The sequence below is a fragment of the Schistosoma mansoni genome, chromosome 1, assembly GCF_000237925.1.
Source record: "Schistosoma mansoni strain Puerto Rico chromosome 1, complete genome".
Taxonomy (NCBI): Eukaryota; Metazoa; Platyhelminthes; class Trematoda; order Strigeidida; family Schistosomatidae; genus Schistosoma; species Schistosoma mansoni.
The window spans coordinates 40,149,534-40,166,754 of record NC_031495.1 but is presented as its reverse complement, the minus strand read 5'-3'; the positions used below and the strand labels follow the sequence as shown (position 1 = coordinate 40,166,754).

Sequence of the window (17,221 nt, the reverse complement as noted above, 5' to 3'; positions counted from 1 at the left end):
ACGAGTCCCAAATAGGACGAAACGCGCGTCCTGGATTCCACTGCTAGCCACTATCCATCTCTGCTTACCATGCTTGTGAATTAAGGTTATATTGAGGCAATACACACAGTATGCCAATTAGAGACTGACCAGTTGCAGTTCCAACACATCGGTGGGAAGATTCAAACAAACAATACTAATTGAATTTAAGATTCTGGAAGTTTCAAACTAACTCCATACTCTAATCCAAAGAAACCTGAAACATTTTCGGAACAAATTTGTTTATTTTACCTCGAACACTAGTTTCTATTAACTTTCATTCAAATACTATCAACATGAGTTGACCGTAGTATAATAATAAATAGTTTAATTTTATCCCCTTGATTCATGAGTCGGCTACAGTTATACTGACAGCGTTGCTTTATTCAACACAATCGCTTAAACAATCAATTTGACAATTTTTCATAATACTTTTTATTACCTTTAGGATGAAATGCTAAGATTGATAAGCCCAATTCTAAACCTTGACCGAAATCTCCTTCATCGTTGGCGAACTGAACACAGGTAATCAACTCATCGACTGGAGCAAATTTAATTAACTGTCTTTCTTTTGACTTCTCACTGACAATATCTTCCAGTCTGTTGTTCAGTTCAGCTGTCAAAGGAAAGCAGCATCGGGATCGGACATAATACAAGTAATCCAATAGTTACAAAATTACATTCAAAGTCTAACCGACACAAAACAACATCATATTAATCCTTTCTACATCAAGTATAAAACAAGAATGATAAGAAAAAAATAATACTCAAGTCCCAAAATTCAAGTACTCATGTGATGGTATACGACTGAATAAGACTATGTAAACCACTTTTACTATAAATGAAACATGATAAATAAAATACGGAAGAATAAATGAGAAAGCACAAACAATTACTATTGAAGACAGTAACAAAGAGGTATAAACTAATTTTGAGACCTATCACAAGTAGCTGTATTTTGTGGCTATACTTACTTACTTATGCCTGTTACCCCTCGTCGAGGAGCATAGGCCGCTCACCAGCATTCTCCATCCAACTCTGTCCTGGGATTTTGTGGCTATATTCAGTTAAAATTAAGAAAGACACTGAAGATATCACATAAATCCTTGAAATCTTTTATGCCTAATATAATTAAATACTGTTTTCCACTGAACAAAACAATAAACTCTGTTCGTGAGCGGTGTTGAGTTGAATTGGACCGCTTTGAAAAGATTATATGATTCACCCAATCACTATACCGCAACCATAGGAAACGCAACTTCTCAAACATACTATGAAACTGCAAAACTTGCTAAGTTTTAAAATTCATGTGATACACGGTTACACAGGGAAAAGTGGTTTGAACTTACTGTAAGAAACATTTAAAGGACGGTATCCAATGTCATTCTTAGTCACATCGATCACTAAACCTATATGGTTTATTGTGGAACACACTTGACGTTTCTTTCTATCCTTCATATCTTCGGCCATATTACACGAATTATAGATAGCTTACAAGACGATGATAAATCTGTTGGGATATTTTTAAGAGATGCAAACTCAATAAGACTTCTCAACAAGTCAGAATGTTGAGCGCATTTATTTTTTTGCAGAGTAGACCTACAAAGATTAATGATAATCTAAGTTCCGAACCTTAGACAAGCAAACAAATTCTGACCACAATACTCTAGGACTCCATTGAACATAGGAGTTGATTTGGCAAGGAACGGTTTAGATTCGCATGAATCCCTAGAAACATCATTATAAAGTTGTCGATTACCGGAAGTAACCTATATGGTATTGTTCACTGGTGCATACAATCACTGTCACAAACTCCGGAGGATCGTGATAAAAACGGTAATAATTTGACCATTGACCTTTTGTGACTGGCTCCTTGGATCCTAAATGAAGTATTTCAAATGGACCAACCAGACGAAATCCGACATCTAATAGTGCCTCTAAAACAAAGCTCAGTAAGATTAATTTGCATTCAAACCAAGTGGGGCGTCGGCACGAAGAGTTTTACAAAACTCGTAAAACAATGGAAAGTCTGGAGAGCATTTGAGGTGGAATCCTTGACCAATCATTGAAATACGCCTTTGGATTTCATCGGAAATTGGATAATCAAACACTGGACTTTCTTCTTCAGAAACTGTCTTGGGAACTTTTGGTTTCTGGTTCTCAATAATGACCTTTGAACTGCGCTTCCTTGACTTTCCTTTCATGATTTGATTTACAGTCCTTCAAATTGTAGACAAAGTGTACACAGAGAAGAGAGCAACAAGATTCATAACACAAGTTAAGAGATTAACTATTCTTCAAAAGTTGTCAATTAATGCGAAAATGGAATAGTTAAGTGAACTCCGAACAACAAGAATGTAGTGACTTTATGCAAATCATTTAATGATATTAAGAGAACTATTTTAAATAGCCTATCACTATAGTAATTCGTAAATATGATGAGCTACAGAGGAATGAGTATTGCCAGAACAACTCAAATCTCAGATATTGATGGTAACAAGTACCACGGAAATTGGTCCGAAGTGATCACAGGTCGGTCAGCCTATTTGTGCCTTACGTTACATGAGTTTTAAGCCGGTTACATAAACTTCTTAGTGGGATAAATCCTCTCTGCGATTACCTAGAAAATTTATTTCTGATAAAGATGTGGTATTCCTGTTACTCACATAAATATTGATATGAATCTTGAGTGACGTTTTTTGACGATCACTAGTGGGATTTATTAGATGACAAAAATTCATTCGTTTATCTTCTCATTAGTTTTGAGTTCCGACAGTATTACAAACTTGCCCCCAAATGCCCTGGTACGGCCGAGAGTGGGAAGAGTCCGCTCTCCATCTCGAAATGCTCTCACATGGCCACGCGAATATATAGCCTCTGCCAGGGAAGTCCTACTCACTGCCTTCTCGTGGCATTACCGTTGTTTACGAAAGTGAGAGGACGAAAAGCGAATGTCCGGCGCTTTAACCGGGTTGGTGGACACGGAGGGTCCACCTAGGGGAGTTGGAAAACCCTGATTCCAAACCAATGGTGCACATGGGCTCCAGTATCCTGATGGAACGAATGGCGAATGAACCTGTTGTTGGTCACCGGCTACCATGGGACTGTATCTCCTCACGATGCTCCACTGCCTTGTGGATTAGACCTTTAGGTCAAAGGCTCCGGGTGTGGCCCCCTAAGAAAACCACCTGCTTCGGTTTGGGCACCCGGGCAGTATCACAGCCCACACACAAATAAGTGAAATGATGAATTCTATTGACGATACTATTCTCGCTCATATTAGAAGCAAGACAATTTACACTATTATTATCATAATTACCATTATTATTATTATTATTATCATTACTATTATTACTATTATTTACTACGTCGCTTTTTCACCCCCTTTATTCCCAAATTATGTCTCCTTCCTTTCCAACTTATGCAGTAGCTCGCCCATGGTGGAAACTCTGTCCTATCTAAACGATCTCCAGTCACTGTCTGGTTGAAAGTGAATGCTTCCACCGATTACGAATACTGAAGCAGTCTTTCTGAAACCACGTACGCCGTTCAAGCTGGCTTCCTTCAACGTTCGCACACTAATGCAGATCGGACAACAGATGGGGCTGGCTATGTCTTTAGAAAGTCTTAATGTTGATGTTTGCTGTCTATCCGAGACCCGTATTCAAGACTCTAGTGAAGTACTACAAATTCGTTCTCCATCTGTCGCTTCGAAAAGCTTGTTTCACGTGCGCTTATTCGGGGACTCTGTGGCATCTTCGTCTGGTCTTGCAGGCGTTGGTGTTGCACTAAGCGCTAGGGCTGAGGCAGCACTAATCGATTGGATCCCCATTAACAGTCGGTTATGTGCTGTTAGATTAGAAAGTTCCATCAAAGTGAGAAGAAACTGGCGTGAGAAACGGTGTCTTTTCGTCATCTCCGCCTATGCCCCGACAGATTGTAGCCCGGATGCAATCAAGGATGAGTTTTACCACCAGTTAACAGTTCTTCTCCAGAAAGCGCGTTCGACAGATATTGTAGTATTAGCCGGAGACTTGAATGCTCAGATCGGGCGTCTAGGCACAGAAGAGAGTCGTTTAGGTGGCCGATGGGGACTTGTTGGTCGCAGGACAGATAACGGGGACTGTTTGCTGCAACTGTGCACAGACCACAACCTGTTTCTGGCTAGCACTAACTTCCGGCACAGTCATCGCCGGTGTGCCACCTGGCGTCCTCCCTCTGCATCTCAAGCCTGGACTCAGATTGATCACATCGCGATCAGCTACCGCTGGCGTGGTTGTGTACAAGACTGCCGCTCCTTTTGGAGTACCTATCTGGAGTCTGATCATGCCCTGGTCTGCGCCAATCTCACCTTACTTTTCAGTGGCCGAAGGATTGACCACCACCAACGGATCGATGTTAGTAAACTGGCTGCAACTTCTGTTGCCAGTAGGTATCGAGCGGAGCTAGCCTCTAGGCTAGCTACCATCCCATCGAAAAGTATAGATGAGCATTGGTTGCATCTTCACGACGCCATGAAAATGGCGAGTAAAGCCGCTTGCGGCTTCGCGAAACGTCCCGCTTACAAGCACTGGGTTTCTTCTGGCTCCTTACAACTGATCGAAGCCCGTCGGTCTACTCCGGGTGACCGTAAGTATGGCCACAAACGAAGGCTGTTACGTAATGAAATCGGGCAAAGCTTGCGTAAGGACCGAGAAGCCTGGTGGTCGGAGCGTGCTAATGAAATGGAAGCAGCAGCTGCATCTGGTAACTACTGGAAGCTCTTCCAACTCATCCGAGCCACTGGCAGCAAGAAGTCTGGTGTGAGTGAAACAATCTACGAGGATGACGGGATGCCAATCACTAACATCTCTCGACGTCTTGGACGATGGGCGGAATTTTTTGAAGGGCAGTTCAACTGACCTGCTGCTCCGGCAACATCAACCAGTTTGTCCTGCCCCCCATGGCTGGTGACGACTGATCCACCAAACGAGGCGGAAGTCCGTAAGGAACTCCAACTCCTGAAGCGCTACAAATCACCTGGCCCAGATGACTTACCTCCGGCTCTTTTTAAAGATGGTGGTGACTTTCTGGCTAAGGAACTGACGGTGTTGTTTGCAAAGGTTTGGGAGCAAGAAAGTGTTCCAACATCATGGAATGAGTCAATAGTCGTCCCTATCTTTAAAAAGGGTTCACGTTGTTCCTGTAACAACTATCGGGGGATAAGTCTACTTCCGATTGCGTCCAATCTATTGGCTTCTGTCATTCTTCGTAGGTTGTTTAAAACCCGAGAACGATTGACTCGCGAGGAGCAGGCTGGTTTTCGTTCTGGTCGAGGATGCATTGATCACATCTTCACCCTCCGCCAAATGTTAGAACACCGTCATACTTATCGCAGGCCAACAATCGTAGTGTTTCTTGATATCAGGGCTGCCTTCGATTCGTTGGACAGAACTGTTCTCTGGGATTGTCTATTGAAGAAAGGTGTGCTTGAGAAGTTCATTAACATCTTAAAGGCCCTATATACGAACACCTCAGGCAGAGTGAGGGCATACAACCACCTTTCTCCCTTGTTTCATTAAAGCAGTGGGGTTAGGCAGGGTTGCCCGATCTCACCATTCCTCTTCAACTTTGCCATCGATGACATCCTGGAAACAGCTCTGATGGATGTAAGTAATGGCGGTGTGGATCTGCTGCCTAGAGAACGACTTCTCGACCTCGAGTATGCGGATGATATTGTCTTACTGTGCGATAATGCCCAAGGCATGCAATCCGTACTTAATCAGTTGGCAATCAGTGTCCGCAGGTACGGCATGTGCTTTGCACCCTCCAAGTGCAAAGTACTCCTACAAGACTGACAGGATTCTCATCCTGTACTCACCCTGGATGGTGAGCAGATTGAAGTAGTTGAGAAGTTCGTGTATCTAGGTAGCTACATAAGTGCTGGTGGTGGCGTGATTGATGACATCGATGCACGTATAATGAAAGCCAGAGCGGCTAATGCCAATCTGGGCCATCCTTGGCGCCTTCGTGATGTTAGTCTGGCTGTAAAAGGTCGGATTTACAACGCGTCGGTGAGAGCAGTTTTGCTCTATGCTTGTGAAACCTGGCCTCTCCGAGTTGAGGATGTTAGACGACTCTCTGTGTTCGATCATCGTTGTCTCCGAAGGATTGCTGACATCCAGTCGCAACACCATGTTGGTAATGCAGAGGTTCGGCATCGTGTGTTCGGGCGCCGAGACGATAATTCAATTAGTGTCACCATCTTGAAACACCGACTTCGGTGGCTTGGACATGTTTTACGAATGTCGTCCCAGAGAATTCCACGCCGCGCATTATTTGCTGACGCTGGGACTGGTTGGAAAAAGCGGAGAGGAGGTCAGTGTATGACATGGTGTCGTGGCATGAAAGAAAGCTGCACAGGGCTAGCTTCTGTTGGTCCTTCACGACTCCCTGGCTGGGGTCTGAGAGATGGTGCAACACAGTGGCTAGAGACGGTATTAGATATGGCTCAGAATAGAAGCCAGTGGCGAGCCTGCTGCAACCTTCTTTTACTTTCTACATAAAGAGTGGTTCTAACTTTCTTAACTGAAAGAGTCTTCTGGTTGTACATTTCAGTCCGCCTTATCTTTTCATCCCTTCTCTTCCTACTTTCATTATTTTGTGTGGCGCATATGTATCTGGTGCCCTTCTGTACCAATATATATGTTTAAATAAATAAATAAAAAAAATAAACTTCTCATTAGTTTTCAGTCCCGACAGTATTACAAACTTTTAATTCTGGAGGTTCATTAGCATTTCTTCGTCCATTCTCTAACTTGCTTTCTTCTGCCATTTATACCACTATTATCTCGAATCCTGTTTTTTATTTAGGTTCATCCACCATAGAAATCTCATGATGACACCTCCTAGCTTCGCGGAGCTGAGAAGTCCTTATGATTGTGAAGGTATCGTAAAATGGACACTTATTGTAACAGCTGAACACACATCTATGCTTCTTGTCAAGATCCCGAACGCAATTTCTTGTCGAATGATACTTCTTTATGTATTCTTTACAATAACACAGTCACCACTTCTAGTGCTTTAGGACTAACCCTTGTAATTTCACCTGTCAAGACAGTGACAAATTATACTAGTACACGGCACATGAGCTAGCTGACCAGAAGACATAATCATCTAGATTTGTACTGCAAGGACGATAATAATACTGGTTACCTAACCGGAATGTTGATTTTCATCATTTAAATGCAGTCGAGACTCGATTACTATGTATGATAAATCAAAAAGTATATGGTGGAATGAGTAGAAACCTAAGTTATCCAACGAAAACATAGATCGAGATAAGTTTGTGCCTTATTATTATCATTATTATTATTAATATTATTATTATTTAAACATAAAAACATTGGTACAAGGAGGCACCAAATAGGCATGTGCCACATAAATCATTCGATTTGTGTGAGATCTGAGATATTGCCCGGGTGCCCAAACCGAAGCAGGTGGTTTTTTTGGGAGGCCACATCCCGAGCCTTTGACCTAGAGGTCTGGTTTACAAGGCAGTGGAGTGACGTAAAGAGATGCAGACCCATGGTAGCCAGTGACCAATAATTGGTTCATACGCCATTCGTTTCCTTAGGATTCTTTAACCCATGTGCACTACTGGTTTGGAATTAGGGTTTTCCGACTCCCCTAGTTGGATCCTTCATATCCACTAACCCGGTTAAAGCGCTGGACATTCGCTATTCAACTTCTCAATTTCGTAAACAACAGTAATGCAGCGAGAATGCAGTGAGTAGGATTTCCTTATCATTGGATGTATGCACGTGGCCATTTGAGGGCATTTCGAGAGAGGGATTAATATTTATATAGAAAACCAGCTATAGATGTCCTACATTATATATATATATACATCAGTTTAACTACAAATGAATTGTATTTTTGAATTTATTCAGAAACCACCCATAAGGGATAACGTAAATTATAGACACGATTCCAGTACCAAGCGATAACTTTGCACTCATTACCATCCAGTAAGTATAAAGGCGAAAACAAACGTAGTACCAAGAGTAAAGAAGGTGCGTTCAGATATTACAAGACCCCAAAGTTACGCCTCTAATTACATATATAAAAAGATTTGGAATGGCATATGATCATGCACTACACATGAGTACCTAAAGTAATTTGAGATCTATGTAAACAAGCACCAATTTCGGAACAAAATAGTAAGGCTATATCGAGGCAATACGCACAGTATGCATATATGCCAATTAGAGACTGGACAGTTGCAGTTCTAACCCATCGATGGGAAGATTGAAACAAACAATACCAAAATGAATTTAAAATAGTAACAGTTAGAGACACCATACTCCAAACCTCTGGAGCACGTAGAGTTGGATGTCGCGCCAAATGGTTCAAATGTATTCAGTCTTCAGTCTTCGGTAATAAGGATAGGAGGTCTAGTGACCTATTTTAATCCTTGCAGTTTTTTACACTGTGGAGGTCCAATCTCGTCTTGAATATATCAACAGAAGGTGCTGATATTACGTGTTCTGGTAGAGAATTCCAGTAATTCACTACTCGGTGCGAGAAACGAAACTCCAGACGTAGACTATTTGGTCTCGGTTTTTGGACTTTCTTTGAATGTCCTCTCAAATGACCAGCCCTAGACGGGAGGAAAAGATAGGACATGTTAGTACCAAGGTCATCGTTCAGGATACGATATGCCAATATTAGATCACCCCGTATTCGCCGGTAAGATAACGGAAATAAGTTGAGGTGTCTCAGTTTGTCTTCATAAGATAGGCCAGATAGGCCTTTTACCATTTTTGTCCCGCGGCGTTGGACTCGTTCCAACATATCCGCCTCATATTTGAAACAAGGACTCGCTGCTTGAATCCCATATTCCAAATGTGGCCGTACGAAAGTTGGGTATGATAATCTAAACATTTCCCCATCCAGATACCGGAAAGATCTACGAATAGACCATAATACCCTATAGCCTTTTGCAGCAGCAGCCTTACAGTGACTGGTTGTTTTGAGATCATTACTTATTATGACTCCTAAATCTTTATAGTTTCTTACTTTGGGCAACACTAGTCCACATATTGTGTAGTGATACGAATCATCGTAGTTATTTAATTGCATAACTACACTTTTATTAGGGTTTACTTCTAGTGACCACCCGTTCATCCATGCCACTAATGAGTTAAGATCTTCCTGTAATACTATTCTGTTCGACATGCTATATATGGGTCTCCAAATCTTAATGTCATCGGCGAATAGTAGGACGGATGACTTAGCTATAGCTGGTAATTCATTTATATAAATTAAAAAGAGAAGAGGACCTAAAATTGTGCCTTGGGGGACTCCGCTTTTTACTAGTTCCCACGATGAGAGAGCCCCATTTACTCTTACCCTTTGTCTCCTTCCATTAAGAAAGTCACTTATCCAGTCTATGACTGCATAATGAATTCCAAAACTTTCCAGTTTTAATTTAAGACCAGAATGGGAAACCTTATCAAAGGCTTTACTTAGATCTATGAAAATGACATCTACAGGAATATTGCGATCTTTTGCCTCAGCCCAATCTTCTCTTGCAATGAGAAGATTTGTCAAACATGATAGACCTTCTCGAAAACCATGTTGTTCCTTGGACAAAAGATCATGTCTTTCCACGTAGTTTATAACAGCTATCCTAATAATTTTTTCCATTAGTTTTACAACTGCACTAGTTAAGCTAACGGGTCGATAGTTACTAACTAAATCCCTACTCCCAGCCTTATACACCGGACTGATTATTGCGTCTTTCCAGTCTCTGGGCAATCTGGACTGCCTCAGGGACATATCAAACAGTATCGCTAAGGGTTCAGCAATAACATCTGAGAGGGCTTTCATAATCCGAGGATGAATATCATCAGGACCACTAGACTTATCAGGTTTGAGATGCTGAAGTAGCCTTATAACAGTTTCTTTCTTAATAACTACAGGGTCCATCAACAAGTCGCCACAATCACAATGAATAGGTGATCGTTCCTCAATATTGGTAGAAAAAACTTTACTGAAATATTCCGAAAAAGCGGAAGCCTTTTCGATATCATTTCTTGCCAAACTTAACGGATTTTCTTGTACCAAAAGTGATGGTATTCCATCACTTCTTTGAGTTCGCCTCTTTATATACGAGAATAACCGTTTTGGACTAGGTTTGCAATCCCTAACCAATTGTTTTTCGTATGACCGTCTAGTCCTACTAATTAACGCTTTACAAGTATTTCTAATCTTACAATAACTGGATCTGTACTGTTCTAAGCCAGTAGAGATGAACATGTTCCAGTGTTTTTTTCCTACGCCTAAGAAGTTTCTTAACTTCTTTATTTATCCACGGTGGACTATTGTTCGGTCTACGTGGTACCAAGTATGGTATGAACGGGGACGTGACTGCACTAAACTTGCCTTTAAATACAGACCACGCCTCGTCAACTGATGAGCTAGTATCTACTGACCAATCTATCTTAGTAGCACAATCCTGAATGGCTGGTATGTTAGCTCTCCATATGTTTGGGCGAGGCTTAATCTGATCGTATATCATGTTGTTAGCTCTAAACTTGAATGATAAAACAGCGTGATCGCTACTTACTAACGGGGGAAGAATATTTAGGTTGGCAATATCCTCAGTCTCATGGGTAATTACCAAGTCCAACAGAGAAGAACCTTGGTTTACACCAAAACGTGTAGGTTTGGATACATGTTGTACTAATGCATGTTCCATTACTGCTTCCAAGAGCCCGCTATCAAATGAGTTTATAGAGCATTTCGTGGTCATCTCAGTCCAACTAATGTCAGGTGCATTAAAGTCTCCTGATATCAAGCATCTGTTATTTGCACTCCATAGCCGAATGTGCTCTAAAATAAAGTCATCAGCTAAGCAGATTGGGCTGCTATAGATGACACCGAGTGCAAATGTACAACATCCGACAGTGAGCTCACAGCTAATTACTTCACTAGTTCCACTATCATGGGATTCGCAGACGGAGGAGCGGATATTTATACTATTGGCTATGTATAGAAGGACGCCACCTCCTTTCCTGCATCTATGTCTATCACTTCTTAAACAATGATATCCGGATAATTCTGGGGTGATATCGAAGTCATGGACTAACCAAGTTTCCGTCACAGCTACAATGAGTGGCCTTAATTTGTCCACTAATGCTCCTAGCTCGTAGAATTTATGTCTTAGACTACGGGCGTTGGCATGTAAAACTCCTAGGGAGAACGACCTATCCACACAGGCCTTGGTAGCATTCGCTTCCAAGACCTGACTATTCGAAAACCCACTGATCGGAGATTTTCTTCACCGTTTTGTCGACGGGTTTCTAGTTCAGCTAGTGCCGTCTTCCTTTTTATTCTATCTTCAAGAGACACATCCGGTCTAATTCGAATGTCAGAGTTGTCGTGACTTCGAGCGTTACTTAACAGAAGATTACGCTGTTTCTCCGACCCTAAGATTACCTTAAGGAGTCTACACGGTCGGGGTAGAACACTGTCATCGGCCCTTTTACCTATTCTAACTATTTTTTTGACCTGAACACCTTTGGTGTTATCTGGTAATATGCTACGGATATATTCTCTGAGCCTCTCTAAGTCATGTGTGTGTCTAACCTTAGGATCTGGATCGTTAAACTCTGGCAATTTACTCACAATAATATTCGATGATATTAAATTCCTCTCATTCGCACTAGGATGATGTTCTGCCGTTCTATCAGAGTGCGATAGTGCATTGAGTGACTCAGACTGCGAGTTCCTCAATGACTTGTCAATCAAGTGTGCTTTATCTTTAGCTTTTTTTCCTTTTCTTTTCCTCCTTACTGCGGTCCATTTTTCGTCATTCAGGACAACTGCATCGGGACTACTGGGGACGGTGACGGTTTTAGCCGGGTCCTCAATTTCTACTGAAGATGCATGATTACTCATGTCGATACCATGTGGTGATTTACTCCTCGTTTGTTGTAACGGAAGTTTCACTTTGTCATTAATTAGAGTAGGTTGTTTAGCGCGTTTTGTAACAGCACTTACAACACTGACACAGTCTTCACTGTCAGTACTTGCGTTACTAGCGCACCCACTATCGTTCTTTTTACAGGCTAGAGCCAATAGGCTCATAGCCTCCTGGATTAATATCGTCTTGTTAGTACAGCAGAACATACAAAGCCAGTGCGAGTTAGGCTTAGAGCATCTTTTGTATGCAGCTGGACTGAAACGAGTACACATCTTATGGAACCACTTTCTGCATTCATCACACTGCATCCCTTCATCTACGGGGAACAAACAGTTCGGCTGTCCACATTTGAATGCACTGCCAACCATTGTAATCAGATTAGGTTTAAAACACAATATGATCATATTGTGTTCGCGCATTTCCCCTTTATTTAAGACTTATTTTCCAATGCATTTTCCGCTTTATTTCCCCTTTGTTCGCCTTTATTTCCCCTTTATTGGTTGTTTGGGGATCACAATAATAACACAAGTGTCAGAGTATATGAAAAAGAAGGAACCACGAGACAAAGTTTTCAACAAAATTCCAAACCTTAACTGAATAAATTCAAGTTAAAGTAGACCGAGAATGCTTTTGATGCAACAAATACGCAAAAGCAACGATAATCACAACAAGTACGAAAGTCACTGCCCTTTTTGAAACGCGCGCTAGTAATGAATGTACAGAACAGAAGTAGCCTTCGTTTCATGAACTCCCGTATCTAGAAGCAGTAGTCCACCTATACCTCCAGAAAAAAAGAACCTAGGTAAACTAAAGACAAAAGCGAAAAAGGAATCCATACATTATAGTAAAACAGTGTCTTTAAGAATATGTCAAGTTTTCTCTTAAAGGACTCCTAGGAGGTTGCCTTGGTTAGCTAAGCCAACAGTGAATTCCAACATTTGACTACTTTTAAAGTGTAGGTTGGCCTACAATACGCTCTGCTATGTTGTTACCAATTTCAAGGTGTTACGCTAAAGGCATATGTCAGAACTGCATACAAGTAGCACGGAACACTTCACGATTTTGTGTGTCATCCTCTCTCAGAAACCACGCCAATCTTATCTGTATCGCTCCAGTTTTTCTATATATAGTATATGCCAGGTCTCTATTCCCATTCTGATAGGTAACCTATCAGATATATCCTCGGATCTCCTCGCTTCTGTTTTTTGGTTTCACTTAGTAGGTACGATTCATAGTAGGTGTCACTGTTTAAAGCGTTGTCAAACTTCAAATACCTGTGGCACCTTCATCGGTGAGCCGAACGTGATTCGGTACACCGACTTACAAACTGTGGATCTGTCCCTTTTTGGAATTTCATAAATCATCGCTTTATTTTAACTTCTATATATTGTGACATTTTCTTTCCAGTTTTCAGATAATTTTTTCCTCGTTCACTCTGGTACTTAATATTTCACTGTGATGGAACGGACATACAAGGCACTTAAGTTAAAGACTATGCCCCCACCTCCGTTTCAACTAATGCCCTTCTGGCCAGACAACATCAAAGCGTGGTCCTGATACGCAGAAGCCGACTTCTACGAACTCAGCATGACTGATCCACGCACACAATTCCTGATGGTAGTCAAGGCACTGTCGTGCGAATACAGCAGGTACGTTATACCTTGTATGCTTACTAGTGATGTTTCAGAACCTTACGAAACTCTAAAATGGTCCATTCTGAAACGTATAGATGTAACCGTACGACAAAAGTTAGGTCAACTCCTTAATAATATCGACCTACAACATGGTTCTACGACGTCAAACAGCCCATGAGCATCACCTTTGCACATGGTCCATGAAAGGACAGCAACTATTAGTGTCCAATTGATGAATATCGGCGTTTGAATGCAAAACCATTCCTGATCGTTACCCGCTGCTTCACATTCACGATTTGACAGCCACCTTGAAAGGTGCAACTGTCTTTCCAAAAATCGACTCGGTTAAAGCCTATGAACAAATCCCTATGGCTACTGACGATATTCCAAAAACCGCTATTATAACTCCCTTCGGAATCTACGGATTTCCGCGAATGCCTCTCCGCCCGAGAAATGCTGCCCAAAATCTCTGAAGGTTTACAGATGTCGTTTCTCGAGGTCTCAACTTCGTAAATGCGCATGTTGATGACTGCCTGATAGCAAGTCCGGGCAGAGAATCCCATCTCCAGCATCTGGATGTTGTGTTTGTAATAACTGCAAAAGCATGACATTATCATTCAGAAATACGAAATGTGAACCGACTACTTGGATTTCTTAGGACACCATCAATTTGGATGACACCGCTCGAAAAGCATTCTCCACAGTTAAGAAACTTATGACAAAGGCAACCATACTGGCACATCAAGACACTCAAGCACCGATTAGTATCGCAGTAGATGCATCCGACTAAGCAATTGGAGGAGTCTTACAACAATGGGTTAACCACCCCTGGCAGCCTTTAGCATTTTTCTCGAGACGGCTGCTAGACACTGAATCGAGATATAGCACCTTCGGTAGGGAACTTCTAGCTACGTATTGTGCTGTCTCTAAGCTCATCTTCAGGCAACTACTCACCTCGTGAGTCTTGGCAACTGGGCTACGTTTCGCAGTTTAATTCAGATGTACAACACACTTCTGGAGCAGACAATGTAGTCGCAGACGCCTTGCCTCGTAAAACTCCCTTGAACAGTTTCCAAGGAATCCAACTTCTTAAACTCGCTCAGCTTCAAAAAGAAGACAATGATCTTCAGCACGATTTATCCTCAACAACCCCCATAATGAGTATCAAATAGATGGGAACAGATAATGAAACCTTACTATGTGACACACCTACAGGTAGGCATCGCCCAATCGTGCCGAAACATTATTGACGTAACGTCTTCAATACGTTGCACAAACTTTCTCATCCAGGTGTTCGTGCATCCATCAAGCTTATAGCAGAACAGTTTTACTGGCCCAGTATGAACAAAGACGTGAGGGAGTGAGCACGTTCCTGTGTAAGCTGACAGAAATTTAAGGTCATAAGAAACATCGAATGTCCCTTAGGCTCTTTTAAAACCCTTGATGCTCGTTTCGACCATGTTCATCTGCATTTGGTAGGATCTTTAGCAGATTCAAATGGATACTCTTATCTTTTAACCCTCGTAAGCCGTTTCACTCGATGGCCGGAGGCAGTACCGATTAAGGACATTACTGCTGAAACAGTGGCTCGCGCCGTCATCGAACGACGGGTGGCTAATTTCGGCTGCCCTTTTAACCATCACTATAGTTCGCGAACGCCAGTTCGAATCTGAACTTTTCCGATGTCTGACTACACTATTAGGAATCACTCGCTCCCGAAAGACCGCCTAGCACCCACAAGCAAACGGGCTGGTAGAACGTTTTCACGGACAACTAAAAGCTTCCCTATCAGCTACAAACGTTTCGTGGTGGAAGGACGCCCTTCCACTCGTCAAACTAGGTATCCACAATACAGTGAAAGTTGATATTGGATACACTGCATCTCAACACGTTTATGGAATGACACTCCGACTTCCAGGAGAATTCGTGGATCCTTCGTCTTCTTCAATGAACATGGATCTAAACTCCTACATGAGAAGGCTTACAAAACGCAATGCGTTCAGTTAAACCTGCTTACACTCGATCTCAATCAACTGATGTTTTCGTTCAACCTGACTTACGACTTAGTACACATGTCTTCGTTGGTCGACATTCACATCGACGACCTCCCGAATTAGCATGTGAAGGACCCTTCAAAGTTCTTCAGCGTGAACCTAAGTACTATATAGTCGATAAGAACGGCTCTCAGAAGAGTATTTACCAGCGACAAAATTGTTGGCTTTTAACTTCAGGCTGGCCACGCCGTGAGGTTACCACTACCTCAGTAGGGGGAAGCGATCTATAGCTCTGTAAGTGTTTGACATTGTATGTTGACCACATTGATTTTGATTGACTCACCTAGCTGACGGCACTCGGTCATGCATCAACACCAGATCACGAGAAGAACGCCGTGCACAACATCCCCTGCTAGGCAGATGTGATCTGTCGATCAACGAAATATTGAAAATCTATCAAAAATACCTTCGAACCTCCATGCTTCTGTCTTTTGCTTTCACTTGATGTATAAAATTCATAAATAAAGATGTTACTGATTAAAACGTTGTCAAACTAAAATATCTGTACATCTTCAACTACCAGACGCGTTTTAGCGGTCTCAATAGACAGAAACTAAGTTCTACGTACCTCAATCTCGAAAGTATACTCTCTCAAGACTGACATAAAGTTAATGCAAATTACATGAGTGTCGGTTCGCCAGATAAAACATACTTCAGAAATATGCAGTGACATGAGGTACTGACGACGAAAGCAAGTCTCAGATGACCCAACAGCTGACATAGGGTTATTGATTTCAATAAAGCACCGTGTATCATCAGCAGGTTCTCGATTCAACATTGAAAAGCATTCGTGCATGGAAGTCTGGAGACAAGTTAGAAATTAAATTTCGAAATACCCAAATGGTGTTGTTCACATCAGTAACCAAAACAACCGGAAACGGCCAACTAATATATGAATATTCTGTCCCAGCTGGGTTCCATTGTGTATCCAAATCACACTGCTCAGTAACATTATAAGCACTGTAAAGACTATTTGGGCATTTGGATGATTCAGAAAATGCATATCTGTCGTAGTTCTCTTCCTCGTTAGAGAACACAATAAGACCTTTAATATTTGTTGTTGAACGGAAATACCGCATAAGTGAAGTGTTCATAAACTGCCCAACATTTACAACCACTACAAATGGAGTTAAATTATTTGATCTGAGTGTCTGAATAATATCTTGTGACCCATTCATAAACAAAGCGACACCAGAATTTCCTTTGATATCACTGGAACAACCGACCTGTGCTGTAAGGTTAAGTTTTCGAGTACAAAATGATGTATATGACAGAGGCACATAATTGTAAAGTTGCTCAGTAATTTTACTGAAATCCAAAGAATTCAAACTTCTCTACCGTTGAGATAATTCATCTGTGAGATTGCTGAGAGAGTGTTCAAAAACAGCGATCAAATCAACTCAGAGCAAGACTCCAGTCTTCTCATAGAGCGATCATTGCCTGGTGCGCCCTATGAGAATAAGTGATGTCAAATCCATCAGTGAAAACTTTCAAGAACTTGGATCTGCAATTAGAAACAATCTGCAAAGATTAACACTGGTTGA

The 17,221-nt window shown here is 41.6% G+C and overlaps 1 protein-coding gene across 1 annotated transcript; it reads right to left on the bottom strand.

The window, feature by feature from the left end:
• Nucleotides 1-425: 425 nt before the first annotated feature.
• Smp_167250 (hypothetical protein) lies at nt 426-16,855 on the bottom strand (the record flags this gene model as incomplete). Its single annotated transcript, XM_018794410.1, has 8 exons — nt 426-634; nt 1,368-1,478; nt 1,514-1,617; nt 1,651-1,746; nt 1,778-1,955; nt 1,994-2,238; nt 16,280-16,479; nt 16,514-16,855. The coding sequence occupies 8 exons, from the start codon at nt 16,853-16,855 to the stop codon at nt 426-428; spliced, it is 1,485 nt and encodes a 494-aa protein (XP_018648825.1).
• Nucleotides 16,856-17,221: the final 366 nt, after the last annotated feature.